At 40.9% G+C, this 16661-nt stretch overlaps 1 protein-coding gene across 1 annotated transcript; it reads left to right on the forward strand.

Moving 5' to 3' along the window:
* Positions 1-5276: 5276 nt before the first annotated feature.
* On the forward strand, positions 5277-7709 carry LOC139381067 (transcription and mRNA export factor ENY2-2). The gene is made up of 5 exons (XM_071124279.1): positions 5277-5418; positions 5822-5899; positions 6002-6072; positions 6780-6854; positions 6980-7709. Exons 2-5 carry the CDS (start codon positions 5832-5834, stop codon positions 7051-7053), a joined length of 288 nt encoding a protein of 95 aa, XP_070980380.1. The 5' UTR covers positions 5277-5418; positions 5822-5831; the 3' UTR covers positions 7054-7709.
* Positions 7710-16661: the final 8952 nt, after the last annotated feature.

Below are 16661 nucleotides of genomic sequence, written 5' to 3' on the forward strand. Positions count from 1 at the left end.
AAAGTCACTCCTGCGTTGTCTTGGCTGTGTGTTTAGGGTCGTTGTCCTGTTGGAAGGTGAATCTTCGAACCCAGTCTGAGTTCCTGAGTGGTCTGGACCAAGTTTTCATCAAGGACCTCTCTGTACTTTGCTCCGTTCATCTTTGCCTCGATCCTGACTAGTCTCCCAGTCCCTGCCGCTGAAAAACATCCCCACAGCGTGATGCTGCTACCACTATGCTTCACCATAGAGAAGGTGCCAGGATTCCTCCAGACGTGACGCTTGGCATTCAGGCCAAAGAGTTCAATCTTGCTTTTCATTTACCACAGGTGGACTCCAAGTTGTAGAAACATCTCAAGGATGATCAATGGAAACAGGATGCACCTGAGATCTCATAGTAAAGGGTATGCATACTTACATAAATAAGGTATTTAATTTGTATTATTTTTAATACATTTGCAAAAAATTCTAAAAACCCTTTTCGCTTTGTCATTATGGGGTATTGTGTGTAGATTGATGAGGAACATGCTTTATTTAATCAATTTTAAAATAAGGCTGCAACGTAACAAACTGTGGAAAAGGTTAAGAGTTCTGAATGCACTGTATATGTGTCGCATTGACAAGAATACAAACGCGTATGGCTTTGTTTCAATTGATTCCACATGCATGAATAGTATAGCTAAAATTTAGCTGCAACTGACATCTGTTTCAAATCAGTGTCTGCAGCATTTTTGGAGGAACACATACAGCTACCAATTTCTTAACTCAGTTTTTCTGTTTTGAGGGTTTCTCTTGGGCTAGCATCCACTGAGAGAATGTCTGCATATCCCCTTGAAACCTGTAAGTGCCTTGATGAATATTTTACTCACTTTCTCACTGCTTTCTCCCCCACTATATATTCTTCTCACCTAAACTCTGTGGCTTCCGCCACAGAGATAACACTGAGGTAATGGTGGATGGTGATGAGCAGGGAACAGAGATAAGGAGTGCCTCAAAGGGCCAGGGAGGAAGATTATTCTGTCACTTCACTGCATTGAGTCTCTCACTTAGCCTGTAGCATCCCATTCATTGAGCATGCTCACTGAGTGTTAATTACCGTTTTAATTATATTAAGCATGTTACATTAATCAAACAGCCCCTTGTCAAAACACATAAATTAGCAATGATTTGCAATTACTACAGGTGATTAATTCAAGATGAACAAGTGCTCTGCTTCGCTATTATAGAGCTGCTGACATGGGAGGTCATTAGTTCATCCAGACCAGGTAACCCATCAATTATTCTTTCAACTTTGTAGAAGCATTTCTGTCAGGTGTGCCTTCAGTGGGAATCTCTTTGCTGCTTTTTAATTGCCTCTGTTTTATTGAATTTAAAGCACTCAAACCCCAGCAGACCGATGACTAAATTTATGTTTTTCATGGATTCCAAGTCAGGAAAGTGTTTCATTAAGCTGTAGTTGAGCAGAACAGGCGTAATAGGATGTCATGGGGTTTTTGATATCACACATAATAAGGGGTCGCAGGGGTTCCTTTACTTTAAAGAGAGATTTTTTTACCAAAAGCCCAGACTTAATTAATTATGCAGTCAGGTGTCAGTGTTATGATATTCCGGTGACCACTAGACTCTGAAGAATGGTATGTTTTTATCTCAACCCAGAAAGAAACCTCCAACTGGTCAGTTTAAAGCAATACCTGAATTTCAGTTTGAGGTTGATTTATACTCTGATAACTTCTTCTCGTTTGAATACTCCGGTAGTGTCATGTTCAAACATATTTTAGCATGTTTTTCAAGCTGCATTTAACACAAAACTCTTCTTAAACCATTAATGACTTATGAGTTAAACTCTCGTTACCTTAAATGCCTTCTTTCTCTAAACACCGCACAAAGTATATATAGTAGGCCTATGTGATCTAGAAAGGATGTGATAAAGTATCTGCAGTTTTTGCTCATTGTCTTTCTCTACATCTTTCTACAGAAGTTAACAGCTAAATCCACGTTTAATCCATGCTCTTTTCCCACGTGGTAGACTGAGATGTAAGGGGTTATGCACAGAGAATTAATCGAAATACTTCTGAGAAAAAATGTTTTCTCGGCAACCTCAGGTGGCCAATGGTTGGCAGGAGTTCACCCACAAGTAATTAGGAGATCGTGTCAAGTCTTAGAAAATCCACTATCATGTTTGATCCTCCTTTAAACCAACCCTAGGATACCATTTCAAAACTGCAGCATATTCAGCCTGGTTAACTTTGTTTTCCATTCACACACTCTATTACTTCAACTTGTTTGCAAAACAATGTTATCCTATACCTCTCTCCTTTGACTCATTTGAAAAAGAGATTCAGACACATGGGCGGCATTTACACAGGCAGCCCAATTCTGATATTTTACCCAATTATTGGTCTTTTGACCATTCACATCATATCTTTTGACAATAATTGGGCAAAAGATCAGAATTGGACTGCCTGTGTAAACAGGTTGCCATAAGTAGAGATCTTTATCTGTATCTCCAACCAATTTATACAAAAATGACAAAATAAATAAAAAGAAGCAATGAGGTTTTGGAAAGCCCAATAGTGAGAGTTAGGCCATTTGTTTGCTATTGTAGCGAATTCAAGGGGTAGCCTCAAACAGGACTCGAATATGGGTCTAGCGACTGTCAAGCCAACACTTTAACCAGCACTCTTAACTAGCACTTGTATTCCACCTCGCCCTCGTGTAGGTGTTGGCAGGCATGCTAGGTATCAACAGCCAATCCAGTAGGAGCTCGTGCTACAGTGAGCTTCGATTGGGCAATAGCACCGTGACATAGCAGAGTATTTGCATATGAAGTTCACCTCTCCCCAACTTTGGTCCCGCCCTGTTCATGTTCCTCACCCATGCTTGCATCGTTCAACGGTCCTCCTGACCAGTTTGCTTCTTCCATAGGAAATTAATGGTTTTCCGTAGTTTCATAGCCCACATCGTCTTCAGTTAATACATACTTTTGACATCAGTGTAGCAAATACAAAGGGGTACCCCCGACCAGGGATTTAACCCTGGCCTAGCGACTGTCAAATCAATACCTTAACCATTATGCCATAAGGTCAGAACTTCTTCACAAGGTTACTGTTGGTTTAACGTTGTTACAATATGTGGTTTCTTTAGCTAATTGTTTTCCATACAATTATGAAGATTTTCCAGGTGGGGCATAGAGATTGTTAGGATAAAATGTCACAAAATAAGGTAATATTACCAACACCATTACCACCAGAGATTGGAAAATGAAATACAGTATCTTTGACAGCACTACAATTTGATGAAAGTAGATTTTTAGACAGCTAAAAAGAAACATCTAAACTGATGTCATAATATTTGTATTTTTACATTTGTCATTTAGCAGTATGTATAATCCAAACTGACGATCAGTGCATTCAACTATGGAATTTCATGATTTAATAAAAATAGTCTTAAAGCAGACTCAGTGTTATTCTTCTTACCGAATATTATTCAAATTGATCAAACACCTAATACTTGCCATAAACAACACTTCTTGGTCATATGTACAATAAGAGGCATTGTAAGAACGTAAAAATCCACTGATCTCATCTACAGTTGAAGTCGGAAGTTTACATACACTTAGATTGGAGTCTTTAAAACTCGTTTTTCAACCACTCCAAAAATGTCTTGTTAACAAACTATAGTTTTGGCAAGTCGGTTAGGACATCAGCTTTGTGCATGACACAAGTAATTTTTCCAACAATTGTTTACAGACAGATTATTTCACTTAGAATTCACTGTATCACAATTCCAGAAGATACCATACACTAAGTTGACTGTGCCTTTAAACAGCTTGGAAAATTCCAGAAAAGGATGTCCTGGCTTTAGAAGCTTCTGATAGGCTAATTTGCATAATTTGAGTCAATTGGAGGTGTACCTGTGGATATATTTCGAGGCCTAACTTCAAACTCAATGCCTCTTTGCTTGACATCATGGGAAAATCTAAAGAAATCAGTCAAGACCTCAGACTGTTTTGGTTCATCCTTCAGTCTGGTTCATCCTTGGGAACAATTTCCAAACGCCTGAAGGTACCACGTTCATTTGTACAAACAGTATAAGTATAAACACCATGGGACCATGTAGCTGCCATAACGCTCAGGATGGAGACGCGGTCTGTCTCCTAGAGATAAACATTGGTGTGAAAAGTGCAAATCAGTCCCAGAACAACGGCAAAGGACCTTGTAATGATGCAGTAGGAAACATGTCCAAAAGTATCTATATCCACAGTAAAACGAGTCCTATATCGACCTAACCTGAAAGGCTGCCACTGCTACAAAACTGCTACAAAACCGCCATAAAAAAGCCCTACTACAGTTTGCAACTGCACATGGGGACAAAGATCGTACTTTTTGGAGAAATGTCCTCTGGTTTGGTGAAACAAATATACAACTGTTTGGCCATAATGACCATCGTTATGTTTGGATGAAAAAGGGGGGGGGGGCTTGCAAGCCAAAGAACCCCATCCCAACCGTGAAGCACGGGGGTGGCAGCATCATGTTGTGGGGGTGCTTTGCTGCAGGAGGGACTGGTGCACTTCACAAAATAGATAGCATCATGAGGCAAGAAAATTATGTGGATATATTGAAGCATCATCTCAAGACATCATGCTTGGTTGCAAATGGGTCTTCCAAATGGACAATGACCCCAAGCATGCTTCCAAAGTTCTGGCAAAATGGCTGAAGGGCAACAAAGTCAAGGTATTGGAGTGGCAATCACAAAGCCCTGACCTCAAGCATATAGAAAATTGGTGGGCAGAACTGAAAAAGTGTGTGCAAGCAAGGAGGCCTACAAACCTGACTCAGTTACACCAGCTCTGTCAGGAGGAATGGGCCAAAATTCAGCCAATTTATTGTGGGAAGCTTGTGGAAGGCTACCTGAAACGTTTGACCCAAGTTAAACAATTTAAAAGCAGTGCTAACCAAATACTAATTGAGTGTATGTAAACTTCTGACCCACTGGGAATGTGATGAAAGACATGAAAGCTGAAATAAATTATTATTCCTACTATTATTCTGACATTTCACATTCTTAAAATAAAGTGGTGATCCTAACTGACCCAAGACAGTGAATTTTTACTCTGATTAAATGTCAGGAAATGTGAAAACGTGAGTTTAAATGTATTTTGCTAAGGTATATGTAAACTTCCGACTTTAACTGTATGTAACGTTATCACCCTGCAACAGTTGAGTCTATGTTATAATCTGTGTTATTGATTAACGCTACCGCCTAGTGGCATAACGATAGTACTTCATTAAAACGTAGGAACCTTTTCTGGCATCAACGGTTTCCTGAGGGTCCTTATTCATTGTGGGACACAACAATTAGCTGTGGCTAACTATCTCGCCAGTTATAATTGTATTGGCACTGTGGGCAACAGCATGCAAATTTCATCGAACGTTTTGGGTAAGTGTGAAATTTGTACGTCCTTGATAATAGCTATCAAGGACGTAAAAATCTCACACACTACATAGCGTAGCTTATTATCAGGTAGTGAATTAGCTTGTTGCGCTGGCTAGTGCCAGAAATGCGTTAGCTTGTCAGCAGTTAGCATATAGCTAGCAAGCGAAGCCTAGCAATGATTTATGCTGCTCTTAGCTTGTTCTAAATATGAGTGATTTAATGTTAGCTACAGCCCAAATATAGAATTGTTCATGATAGACGGCTGTCAACCTTGTTTGTAGACTGTTAGATTAGCTAGCTAACGTTAACTATTAAACTGATCCCTGCCTCAGCAGTTGACTAATGAACGATAACGTTAGCTAGCTAACACCACAACATCAACTCATTCTGAATCTCACTTTTTCAGTTAAAAGAATATGAGCAAAGATTCCAAGATGAGAGCAACAATTAATCAGAAGTTAACTGAGATGGGTGAACGAGAGCGGTAAGAACATTTCACAAATGTATATTTAATCATTGTTAGAAGTCCCATCAACTCTATGATCACAGGTGGTCACTTTTCTTGCTTATGTTGGTTGATCCACAGATTGAAGGAGTTGCTCAGAGCTAAACTCACTGAATGTGGATGGAGGGATCAGCTGAAAGCTCATTGCAAAGGTAAGAGTTACTATCATGTGTGGTGGGATGTCATTAAATGTGGCTAATGGGAATCATGACTATTACTCAGAGCCATCATGCACCATAAAAATCCAAAGGGCCCGAATGTAGTGAGGATGACTGGAGTGGTGGTACGGAGGTAGCCGTGCGTAAATGGCAGAATTTTTCATTTTTCAAACACCTGAAACACCCTTTTCCATCAATCTAGCCATAATCATTATGTGTAATTTTATGTAATAATTATATTGATATATCTCTGCACATCTAAGCATACCTGTTGATCTGTCTGCATCATCCTGACTGCTGTTTTTAAATTTTAATAAACTGGTTATGCTACTCTGTAAATTCTGGGTAAAAGATTTAAAGGAATCTGAGTCTTATTCAGTACATCTTGTAATTGCTTGCTTTTCTAAAGTCTACCAACCTTGCCAGGATTCATACCATCTAAGATAGTTAGACACACTAGCTACTCTAACTTTGTTGATAGCCTGAAATGGCTTCTTGGCAGCTAGTTATGAGATTGGGAATATATCTGCTAGCTAAAGCCAACTTCATAAATGGCTAGGTGGCTAGTAGTATTATAGAGATCAGCAATATTTTAAACAGAACAAATTTGAGGGGACATGTGCACCCTTTGAGCATGACACCTCTGACACTGTAAAACACGGTGTAACCATCATGCCACTCATCAAGTAACTGTTTTGCAGATGTCATCAAAGAAAAGGGCTTGGAGCATGTGACTGTCGAGGACCTTGTGGTAGAAATCACCCCTAAAGGAAGAGGTATTTAGGCCTTTTTGTTGTTGTGTATACAGTATCTTTTTTCTCATCCCTCTGTTCATTAACGTCCATGAAGTTCATCAACACTACTATCATAACCGAATACTGTGTCTTTATTTCCCCCTCAGTTCTGGTGCCTGACAGCGTGAAGAAGGAGCTGCTGCAGAGGATAAGAGCCTTCCTAGCTCAGCATGCAACATAACTGAACCAGCGTGATCTTTTTTAAACCCTTTTGGTATCAGATTTGTTATAGAGAGCTTGTTTTCTTTTCGCCATCATGCTGTTATTATTAGTTATGTGACCCAATCTTCCATCATGATTTAGACTTATTCAATTGCTTTGTTCAATGTCCGATTTTTAAGTTCTTTACATCATGCAGTTCTTTACATGATGCAACGATTCAACTTGTCAATACATAATACATTGTATTAGAATACATAACATGCTATGCTGTTTTTACAACAATGACTTTTGTTCTGTGGATTGTCTTCTTATTTTTAGTTGGTTTGTCATTAGAGAAAGGCTTTTGAGAGGGGTTGTAATAAAGCTGGTTCTAGGTTTTGTAAGAAGTTCAAAGCGATGTTTTTGTTTTTGAAAAAAGGCTTGCAATGACACTCTTTTAGACCGTGTAAAAGTCGGTCTGTGTAGATTAACCTATTTAATACTCAGATACTCAATTGAGTATCTGGCCTGTAGTTAATCTCATACTAGAGGTACTGTAAAAGAATATGCACAAATAATTAAATCATTTACTTAACTCAAGATATGGAGCTGTATGGGCAATTTACCATAGTAACCTGAAATGCACTACAAGTGGTGCATTGAATGCTAATAAACAAACATACACTACCGTTCAAATGTTTGGGGTCACTTAGAAATGTCCTTGTTTTTGAAAGAAAAGCACATATACTGTCCATTAGAATAACATCAAATTTATCAGAAATACAGTGTAGACATTGTTAATATTGTAAATGACTATTGTAGCTGGAAATCGGCAGATTTTTTATGGAATATCACATGGGCGTACAGAGGCCCATTATCAGCAACCATCACTCCTGTGTTCCAATGGCATGTTGTGTTAGCCAATCCAAGTTTATCATTTTAAAAGGCTAATTGATCATTAGAAAACCTTTTTGCATTTATGTTAGCACAGCTGAAAACTGTTGTCCTGATTAAAGAAGCAATAAAACTGGCCTTTAGACTAGTTGAGTATCTGGAGCATCAGCATTTGTGGGTTCGATTACAGGCTCAAAATGGCCAGAAACAAATCACTTTCTTCTGAAACTCATGTATTTTCTTGTTCTGAGAAATGAAGGCAATTGCATGTGAGAAATTGCCAAGAAACTGAAGATCTCATATAATGCGGTGTACTACTCCCATCACAGAACAGCACAAACTGGCTCTAACCAGAATATAAAGAGTGGGAGGCCCCCGGTGCACAACTGAGCAAGAGGACAAGTACATTAGAGTGTCTAGTTTGAGAAACAGACACCTCACAAGTCCTCAACTGGCAGCTTCCATACATAGTAAGTGCAAAACACCAGTCTCAACGTCAACAGTGAAGAGGCGACTCCAGGATGCTGGTCATCTAGGCAGAGTTCGTCTGTACAGTGTGTGTCTGTGTTCTTTTGCCCATCTTAATTGTTTTGTTTTGTTGGCCAGTCTGAGATATGGCGCTTTCTTTGCAACTCTGCTTAGAAGGCCAGCATCCCAGTCGCATCTTCACTGTTGATGTTGAGACTGGTGTTTTGCTGGTACTATTTAATGAAGCTGCCAGTTGAGGACTTGTGAGGCATCTGTCCTCTACTTGTCCTCTGTACTTGGATTAGCTAACACAACGTGCCATTGGAACACAGGAGTGATGGTTGCTGATAATGGTTGTCTGTATGCCTATGTAGATATTCTGTAAAAAATCTGCTGTTTCCAGCTACAATAGTCATTTACAATACTAACAATGTCTACACTGTATTTCGGATCAATTTGATGTTATTTAAATGGACAAAAAAATTTGCTTTTCTTTCAAAAGTAAAGGCATTTCTAAGTGACCCCAAACTTTTGAACGGTAGTGTACATGTTCCCATAATGACAACCCTGCTGCTGCTTTACTTCCTTGAATAACAGAGTGGTCCTGACAGGGGGGAGCGATTGGGATGGAGAGGGGGAGATTATGAAAAGATAAACACGAGTGTTCACAGGGAGAGCTATATCTCATGTGGATGCACCAAGGGACAAATTGCTTTTACAGAGAGGGTTTTCAGATTGTTTCATGGTCCTGTGAGTGTAGTGTGTGAAATGAGCAAGTGTTCATATGGGAGACTCCTTGGGTTGACAAGTCCAGAAACTAAAGTTATACCATGGTGTGATGGTTAAAGAAAATCTGTAACAAAGCGGGGTCACGACCCCTCTCCACAATGTCCTGGCTGCTACTTTAAATACAATAGACCATTTATTTAAGCCTTTCCTACTCTGAACACAACTGTATAAACTTCATGTCACATCTGTAAAATGCATTTTCACAGATAAGCATGTAAGGCTCTGATCTGTTTTGTAGCTTTATAGTTTTGTCAATTCCATACGATGACTCAGATCACTTTGTTTTGTTTAAACCACTCTTGTTACAGACCAAGAATAGCAAATAGGCTACAGATTTCATTCGGAATGGCTGTGAACCCGTGCAGCACACCCCTTGGCATGAGTAGCACATTACCAGGTAGTGAGTGAGCCTTTGCACTGGTCACCAACTAAAGACAGACTGCGTGTTTTCTTTGCCCAAGGACCTGCCGTGACATCAGCCCAGGTGACAACATGCTGATATACAGTGCTGTTGGCCCGGGGAGGGGAGGGAGGCTGCCTGCCTGTAACCCCCCCCCCCCCCCAGCCCTGAGCCCAGAACTCTAGCTGGCTCTTTTAATGGCCAACATCAATCCCCATGTTATCGTCAGGGCAATCTCGCTGGGCCCCCAATATATAAAGGGTTCAACTCGCTAGCTGGCCCTGCGCTGCCCATAGAATTACTGGTGAATGACGCATTTATTTTCATACAGATTCTATTTACTTTCTCACTCCATTCTCAACTTGCCCTCAACGCTCTGGACCCACACAGTGCTGTTGAAGAGGCCAAGATACCGAACAGTAACCAGATGAAAAGATCTGAATGGCTTCTCAAATGAAGAAGGACATAGGCTGGATCATAAAGCTTGAACTGTAAAGACAAAGGTAAACAACACCAGATGGCGCCTATTAGTCCACTCAGAGGTCCTGCATACTAATTGGTGGAGTCCTGTGTGGGATGTCTGCTGCCTCTGAGAAACCAATCATAAAGCAGAGAGCGCCACAAGGCTTGGATGACATCATCTGCACTGATGGAGATATCAAGCAGTGGCTGTACAGAGAAAGAAAAAAGACAAAGGAAAATAGTTTGCGCGTGTGTGTGTGTGTGTGTGTGTGTGTAGATATGTTCAGTAACTGGAATCATATCATTTCAGCATGAAAACAGCTGAGTCAATAGTCAATTAAGCCAAAAGTGTGGTCCTGTATATTGAGTCCCTTATGGACAATGTAGTCTTTTGTCTAACTTGGCAACAACTAAGTGCCATAAACACATTTCTTACAGTACTAACAGAACTGAGGTACAGTAACATTATTAAAAAATATATTAAAAAACCACACATGACAGCAAGGCAAAGCACATAAGGGAAGTGTGAAATTAAATACTCATTTTAACATGGATGACGGAATAGAAAGGTATGCTGGTCAATCCAAAATATGTATTATAATCATTTTAACACGCGTGCACTTCATTGTTTTACCATTTATGTGATCTGATTTAACAACTGTAATGTCAATACTCCATCATAGAAGTTATATAGATTGAGAATGGATAACTTTTCATTGCGGAGTTTTGTAATTACATTTGTTGAATCAGATTACATAAATGGTCAAACAAGTAAGTGTATGTGTGTTAAAATGATTATAATATAGATTTAGAATGTGTTACCTACTCTGAGTACACCAAACATTAGGAACACCTTCCTAATATTGAATATGGGGATGCTGGGATGCTGGTCTATGTTGACTCCAATGCTTCCCACAGTTGTGTTAAGTTGGCTGGATGTCCTTTTTGGGGCTGGACCTGTTATTTTGTTCAATGGAAGGTAGGCTTACTAGTATTGCATAAGCATCATAAGCACAGAAAAGGTCCTGGAAAAAATAGTCTAATGTAGATATCCCCCCGAATCAAAAGGTCATGAACAGTTGCGAACTCCCATGATCCTATACGGTGTTGACTTTCTACAGTATCAGCGTGTGTGAATGCTATGCTCAATGAAATTCTCTTTGAATTCCTTCTCTTAAATTTATGAGACGTGTAACGTGGGTTACAACTCTTTTGGAGCCTATGCTCGTGCTCAATGCCATTTTCATTCTGGCTCTAAGGAAAGAGGGAGAACTTGGCATGGGGTTAACTGCATTCTGAAGGGCTTTTTAACCGTATTTACACCCTGTTGTGTCTTCTGGGAACCGTTTTCCACACGCTAATGAGGCTAAGGAACGAGGTCCGCTCTGTTATTCCTGGCATGGCCAAGTCCAGTCACAGGCATACCTCCTCTCGCTTTCTCTTCCCACTCAGTAGCCCAGTGCAAATACTAAATAAGAGGAAATGCATCATCCCTTTCAATGGTAAAAGCCAAACCCAGGTCTGCCAAAGTTAACACAAAGCAATCTTAGGTAATGATCAGCAAATGTGTATTAAGTTTCATAGAGCATGACAACATAATTCTTGTTTGGCTTATGTTGGCAGGTGTGCTCGTACACATGTAGGCACACGCATGCAGGCACACACACACACACGCGCACACAACCGTGAGTGCAAACGTGCAACAACACGCATGCACACGTATGCACACACAAACACACACACACGCATGCAAGGGTGTGCAGTCATAAATATAAACGCTAACACACACAAATAAATGAGTAGGCGGTATGTAGGCGTCACTTCTCTTTTTATAAGCGATTCTAACTGACTAGGCCTAAATTGATTATTCATTGTTAAAACCTGTGTGAGGTTGCTTTACTTGTTACACCTAATGGATTGGGAAAACTTGTATTGGAGCCTATAACTGTACATTACGGATGAAAAGAGTCAGATGTTCCATTGCTTTAGTACAGTACACATTGGTGGCAAATTGCGATGTTTAGCTACAGTACATTCCATTACAACTCGATTGATGCAATTATCAATGATTTGCTCAATCTAAAACATTTCATTCAACCATTTTAGTACACTACCTACAGCATAGAAGTGTGCAGATGGAAAAGCTGGGGGGTCTCCATGCAACAAAACAGAGCTATGGAGAGAAACATAAACCAGACATTGTTTACCCTGTTTCTGATGTAAAGGGCACTTACTGTCATGTCCAATGCTCCAGCTTAATTTGCTGCTGCTCTGGCCTTTGAAGTGTGTGCGTTTTCTATTTCCTGACACTACCTCTCTGACTCTGTGATATTGCAACTTGATACCTCATGTTTCCATGTTGGGGCTCTCTCTCTCTCTCTCTGTGTGCTGATAAAAATCACCAGAGAGAGGCTGAAGCCGGTCGGCCCGGTCGCAGGGATCCTTAGAGGCCCTCATGCGTCCCAGACAACGCTGCGGGGGATTACAGCACACCCTGGCAGCAGAATGGTTTCACTTAAGAATTTCAGTAATCACTTTTAGGAGTGTAATATATTGTTGACCTTTGGCAGTGACACACGACCCCCGCTCCCCACAGCGACGTGATCAAAGGAAGCGGCAGTGGCTATGCAAACAGCCGCTATCAGTGGAACCCTATTTCTCTCTCTCTTTCTCTCTCTCTCACTTTTTCTGTGTCTCTCACTAATTTACAGCCTGGATCATGACTTGAGGAGGGGAAAGGGAATGGAGGAGGGGTGGGAGCAGTAGGCCCTGATCCACTGCCTCCACTGCCTGCAGCAGTCTAGTTATCATCATGGGAAAACCCCAGTGGGTCGTCTCCTCTCAGCTGGAGCAGGCAAACACCATGGCCTGCCCCGTGCTCCCAGACAACAGCAGCAGCCAAAGCATGTGAGTGTGAGTGCAGCGGAGTAATCTGGGCCATAACAGTAGCCAGGAGGCTTTATGTGGTTCCCTAAATCACAGGAGGGTCTGACAGAGCAGAGGGAGCGAGATAGAGGGACAGAGAGACAGGGAGGGGGAGAGAGAGAGAGAGAGAGAGGATATGGGTTTCTATAGCAACAATTAAAGTGAATACTGGTATGCAACCAGGAGAGGTGCAACACCATATACATCATAGTCAATGTTAATCACATAGGATACAGTATATCAATTCATTGATTCATGGAGTGCTATTTACTTTATTACTCGGTAATACAGAGTAGGGTTTGGATCTTTCTGACTGTATTGTTCTTGCATGGAGTTGCATTGTTGATGTCCATGTTTTTACAGCTTATATTACCCAGCTGAAACTATGGCATTTTCATGGACTATTTTATTGCCATATCCTGAAGAAAGCAACGTAACATTTAAATCAATTATGAACATAACATTTCAATCAGTTATGGATGGGACATTTCTGTAAACAATGCTTGATGAAAAACAGACGTTGTAATTGTCAGAGAACAATGTCAACATGTTGACCTTCTCCTTTTAAGAGAAATGTTTTTCAGCCGCGCTGTTAAGATTTGTGAGACATCTGTTTATGCTAATTTGAACTCTACTGTGGAACTCACAGCCAATTTGGTGTTTTGCTGTTTTTGGCAGACAACTATTTGTTTGATTCCAAGGAACACACATTAATGTCTTGGTACATTATGTCTCAATACCAATTACAAGCCATTGAAAACAAATGCTTAGAACTGACACCAGAGTATCAACTACCCATTTCAACCAGATGATGGCGATGCATAACAGATAACACTGTCTCGCAATAATATGTGTGGAGAGACCCAGTCATATTACTATGGTTAAACACACAGCTACTAACTAGCTCTTCCTTTCTGGCACTCATTGAGATTACATAGAGTGCCCCTAAATCGGACCAAAAAGTTTTAACAACAAGCCAAACGCTTTCCAGTACGACTGCTATGGTTAACTGTCGACTTTAACTTGCAATTTTTAAATATCATGGCGAGCGTCAAATATCTCTTTTCCAAAATATTTCACATTTTGGATTTGCTTGCAAATATGTGTGTGTGTCCTTCAACCCTGAACAGCATCCCTCTATGTACCACAATCATTCAGATCCAAAACAACGCAATTCTTAGGTAGACACAGTTTATTGGATGGCATGACTAGGAGTGTTTATTTGACTCATTTGGGTACAATGTGTGCCGTGTCATTAAATGACTGCAGGATGTCCTGTGCTTTTTATGGGGTTCTTAGACAAGCTTGGGGAAAAAAACGAAACGCTTCCTGGTTCCTACTACCACATGTTTATGTCTGTCCTTGAAACAACAGGGAAGGATCCAAACAAAAACACACTTGGTTGGACTTCGGTTATGGCCTGGTTTTACTCTCACTTTCAAATCCCAGGTCAACGCAGGTCAACGTGGTTGGAAGGATTCCTAGCAACAATTATGTGATATTTTATTCATTTAGCATCTTGACTAGAATTCAAGTCAACACTGTGGTAATGCCACTCTTGTCTTTAATCATTATTGTATATTCCTGACCACCGCTAATCAGCTGATAAGATTCCAGTTTTTAGTGAGTATACAGGAGGGAAAGCACCTGCAATAAAAGTCTCTGGCCTCTAGGAGGTGTGTGTGTGTGTGTGTGTTTTACGGCCCTGCTGGGACGCCATTGACGGGGCACGGTGCAATAAGCCAGATATCTCAACACATAGCATGACCGTAACACAGCCTGGAGGCGGCTGGTGTTGTTGACAGTGACGATGTTGAGTCGGAGATACAGTAACAAATACTCATCATCTCTCAGAGAGAGAGAGAGAGAGAGAGAGAGAGAGAGAGAGAGAGAGAGAGAGAGAGAGAGAGAGAGAGAGAGAGAGAGAGAGAGAGAGAGAGAGAGAGAGAGAGAGAGAGAGAGAGAGAGAGAGAGAGAGAGAGAGAGAGAGAGAGAGAGAGAGAGAGAGAGAGAGAGAGAGAGAGAGAGAGCGAGAGAGAGAGAAGAGTGGTGATAATGGTTATGCACAGCAGGCCTTACCCAAGATTAGGTATACTTTTTTACACTCTCTATTATCATTATCATCTCTAGAATCATTATCATCAGTCAGCGTCATTATCAGGTTGTGGATGAGTTGAATTTGCCCTGTGTAAAAACTGGGCACGTCAATTCAACGTCTATTCCACTTTGGTTCAATGTAATTTCATTGAAATGAATTGGGAAACAGTGTTTATATGATGCCCAGTGGGGCGTCATATAAACGCAATCCATTATCATCATCTTTGTTGTTGTGATGGTCCTCCTCCAAGCCCTCCAGCTCCTGTCACATCCCCAGAGCCCTGAGTGAGCGTTTGAGTTGAGTGGCTGGCTGAATCAGCTAAGCCTCATGTGGCTGGCCTGGCCCTGCTCCCCATGACCCAGCAGGGCTAAGCCACTAGCCGCCTAGCACCTAACACACATGCCTGATGCTTTATTCCCAGGCCCAGACAGATTGCATCTCAGCAAATACAAATCAAGGCAAAATGTACTACTATATACTGTGCTGTACTGTAACAGCCTAACCCGAGATACAATACACGACATGTTCATACAAAGTCACAGGAACAGAGACGAAGAGATCAAAGACACGCAGACACGCATTTGCATACCCAGATATTGTAGACTGAAGAAGCCTTCACGTCCATAAGAAATCCTCAAAGCACACTCACACACGCATGTTGACGCATATTTGGATGGGTCTGGGTCTGGTCCTGGAGGCAGAACTGAGTGATTTCCGCTAGATGGGCCAGCTGCAAAGTCAAAATTGGCCATGTTGTAAAAATGCATGAAAACAAAGGTTTGCTTTTTAGTCTTAATTTAAGGTCAGGGTTAGTCATTCAAATCAAATCAAATGTTATTTGTCACATGCGCCAAATACTGCTTACTAACAAGCCCTTATCCAACCGGTACCAAGTCAATGTGTGGGGGTAGAGGTTAGTTGAGGTCATTTATTCATGTAAGTAGGGGTAATGTGACTATGCATAGATAATAAACAGCGAGTAGCAGCAGTGTAAAAACAAAGGGGGTGGGTGTTGTCAATGTAAATAGTCTGGGTGGCCATTTAAGGTTAGCAGTGTGGTTAAGGTTAGTTAGGGTTAAGATTTGGTTTAAAATCTGATTTTATGACTTTGTGGCTGTGCCAGCTAGTGACCCAGCCAGGTTACTTGTGATACAAGTCATTATTTGACGTCTATCCATGTCTGAGATAGGACGTGGAAACTGCCACTAGGGGCAACAATGAATGCTGTTACCATCAAGTAGGTTTCGGTTTTGCTAGGGCATTGCGGACGGGGATGGCAGATTGGCGTAAGCATCTACCTCTGATTCCAAAGGTTGTAAGTTTGAATCCAGCGATAGAAAGTAGTTTTAGATATTTTATTCAAGCCTTTCCTAAACCTTAACCCTTACCTTAACCATTCAGACTTAATGCCTAACCTTCAAAAATCTGAATTGACACTTTGAAATTTGACATTTGGAACAACTCGGTAGAGTGACCACTCTTCAGAGCTGCTTCCAGAACAAGATTAATGAGAAAAAAACACTAACCTGCCTCACACACACTCACTCAGGCAGACATACACACCCTTCCCTCCAGACTGCTGTCACAGCGATCCAAGCACAGCTGTCAAAAC

The sequence above is a fragment of the Oncorhynchus clarkii genome, chromosome 2 (genome assembly GCF_045791955.1).
Source record: "Oncorhynchus clarkii lewisi isolate Uvic-CL-2024 chromosome 2, UVic_Ocla_1.0, whole genome shotgun sequence".
NCBI classification, from domain to species: Eukaryota; Metazoa; Chordata; class Actinopteri; order Salmoniformes; family Salmonidae; genus Oncorhynchus; species Oncorhynchus clarkii.